Genomic DNA, 2,072 nt, shown 5'->3' with positions numbered 1-2,072 from the left:
TCTTTTCTTTTTCCTCTAACAACTGTTGTAATTTCGCTTCTTCTTGTTTCTTTTCTTGTTTATTTTCTCGTTCTTCTTGTTTCTTTTCTTGTTTATTTTCTCGTTCTTCTCGTTCTTCTTGTTTATTTTCTCGTTCTTCTTGTTTCTTTTCTTGTTTTTGTATTGCTGCCATCAAATCTGCTAGGCTGTAGTCTGATTTGCCGCTTCTCGTTTCCATTTTTTTTCTGTCCCACTCTCTGACACCAATTTGTTACGTCTCCGTTTTTTAATTGATTTTCCGTAACTTCGTACCGACGAAACTTTAAGCGACACAAGTCTTTACTTAATAAAACTGGTTTATTCTTTCCGAATATAACTCTGCGATACACTTAATCTCAATACTCGCGCTAAAACAACACTGTAACGAACGAACGTTAACTTCAACAATACCGTGTGACTGCAGTTCAATTACTCACTATCTATACACACATTACCTTCCCTCCCGCGTCACGTTTTCCCCTCTTATATATATACCAGCCTACCCTACTAGTAAATACTAGAGCATTCGCCAAAGTACATGATAATTCTAGAAACGTTGCGTCACTGTAGTCATGTGACTCGATGACGCAACATTATCAAGACTTTCTCGTGAAACGCTTTTTTATTTCAAAAATATTTATTTTCTTATAAATGTATCCAACAATTTTGCTTGATAAATTTTTATTTATTAGTTCATATTTATATCCATATAAAAGTACACCTAATAATAGTCTGTACAAAATGGTATTAATATATTTTATTCACATTCAAATGTCCCCAGTGGGACTGCGGTAAGTTCACGAACTTACAACGCTAAGATACAGGGCTCGTTTCCCCACGGTGGACACAGCAGATAGCCCAACGTGGCTAAAAACCAACCAACCAACTCATTCACATACGCATGTTCATGTGGGAAAATTGCTGAAAATGACGGACATTCAACTGGCCGGTAGGGGAATTTTAAAAGAAATGTCTGGAACCCTGCCTATAACGAGAGTATGTATTAGTAGTAGCAATGGCGTATAAACCAAAGGTTGCTGGACGGCTTGAAATTGAGATAGACAAACATCGCGAAGAATCTAATTGGAAAAAGGTCTTGGAATTAGCTGACCAGCTTTCTCAACGAACAACTGGATTTGGTGAGAGTGGTCAAATATTTCAGTCTTTTTATTTGGTGTTTAGGTTTGTTAACCGTAAGTTTGTAATACTTTGTAACTCATTTACTCAGCTTACTGTAAGTGTAATTGAGAGAGAGTTATTGTCATATATTATTGTTGCTGTTAGTAGTATTACCAACACTGTTACTCAGTGTTAGTGTTACTGATCATGATATACTTTTAATGCAACTTTTATACGTAAAATTCAAAGTTCAACTTCAAGGTAACACTGACATTAAAATTGATTGATAATATCGTTAATATTATAACACTAACTTGTTCTTGTATTACTCACTATTACTATTACTAGTAGTAGTATTAGTGCTTCTTAACGTATAGTAACATAACTTCAATTATAAGTAACTGGAACTTTATAGGAATATGTAGTTTAATTTACATATATTGTATTAATATACTACTTCAGTAATACTAATAGTATTACTATTGATAATATCAAACTAATAACAGTATTAGTATTACTCTTTGTCATCATCACCAGTGGATGTGCCACTGTCAGTACCTTTTATTAAAATATTACATATTTTTCATTTTATTCACTCATAATATTTTAGAATTAAATTTTCACTGTTAAAAATCAGTACAGAATTATTGTAAGATAAACTACAAGTTAATGCAATTTTTGTGTAAGATGTGTATATGATCAAGTCAATAATTGTTAAACTTGTGTTCTATGACTAATGGTAGTACTCGTACTACTAAATAGTAGTAGTGTAATTTATTATGCATTGACAACAATAATCATTTTAAAGTGTACAGTGCTACACAGTCAATTCACTTATGTAGGAAAAGTATCATTTTAATCCTTAATGTGATGTTAAATATGTTGAGATCAGAGTTGAATATAAGTAAAAGGTTTCTCTCTCTCTCTCTCTCTCT

At 32.5% G+C, this 2,072-nt stretch overlaps 1 protein-coding gene across 3 annotated transcripts in view; it reads left to right on the top strand.

Moving 5' to 3' along the window:
- The first annotated feature begins 943 nt into the window (after positions 1-943).
- The window catches only part of LOC106466233 (tetratricopeptide repeat protein 7B-like), a 69,781-nt gene continuing 68,652 nt past the window's right edge, over positions 944-2,072 (top strand). Inside the window, exon 1 of one of the 3 annotated variants that reach the window (XM_022394214.1) lies at positions 944-1,157. In XM_022394214.1, coding sequence (XP_022249922.1) covers positions 1,034-1,157 — 124 coding nt within the window. In that variant the 5' untranslated portion in view covers positions 944-1,033. The remainder of the gene's footprint in view (positions 1,158-2,072) is intronic. The other 2 variants (XM_022394213.1, XM_013926483.2) reach the window with 2 other exon arrangements.

Source organism: Limulus polyphemus, unplaced genomic scaffold (assembly GCF_000517525.1).
Source record: "Limulus polyphemus unplaced genomic scaffold, Limulus_polyphemus-2.1.2 Scaffold2200, whole genome shotgun sequence".
Taxonomy (NCBI): Eukaryota; Metazoa; Arthropoda; class Merostomata; order Xiphosura; family Limulidae; genus Limulus; species Limulus polyphemus.
This window is presented reverse-complemented; position numbering and strand designations above follow the sequence as displayed.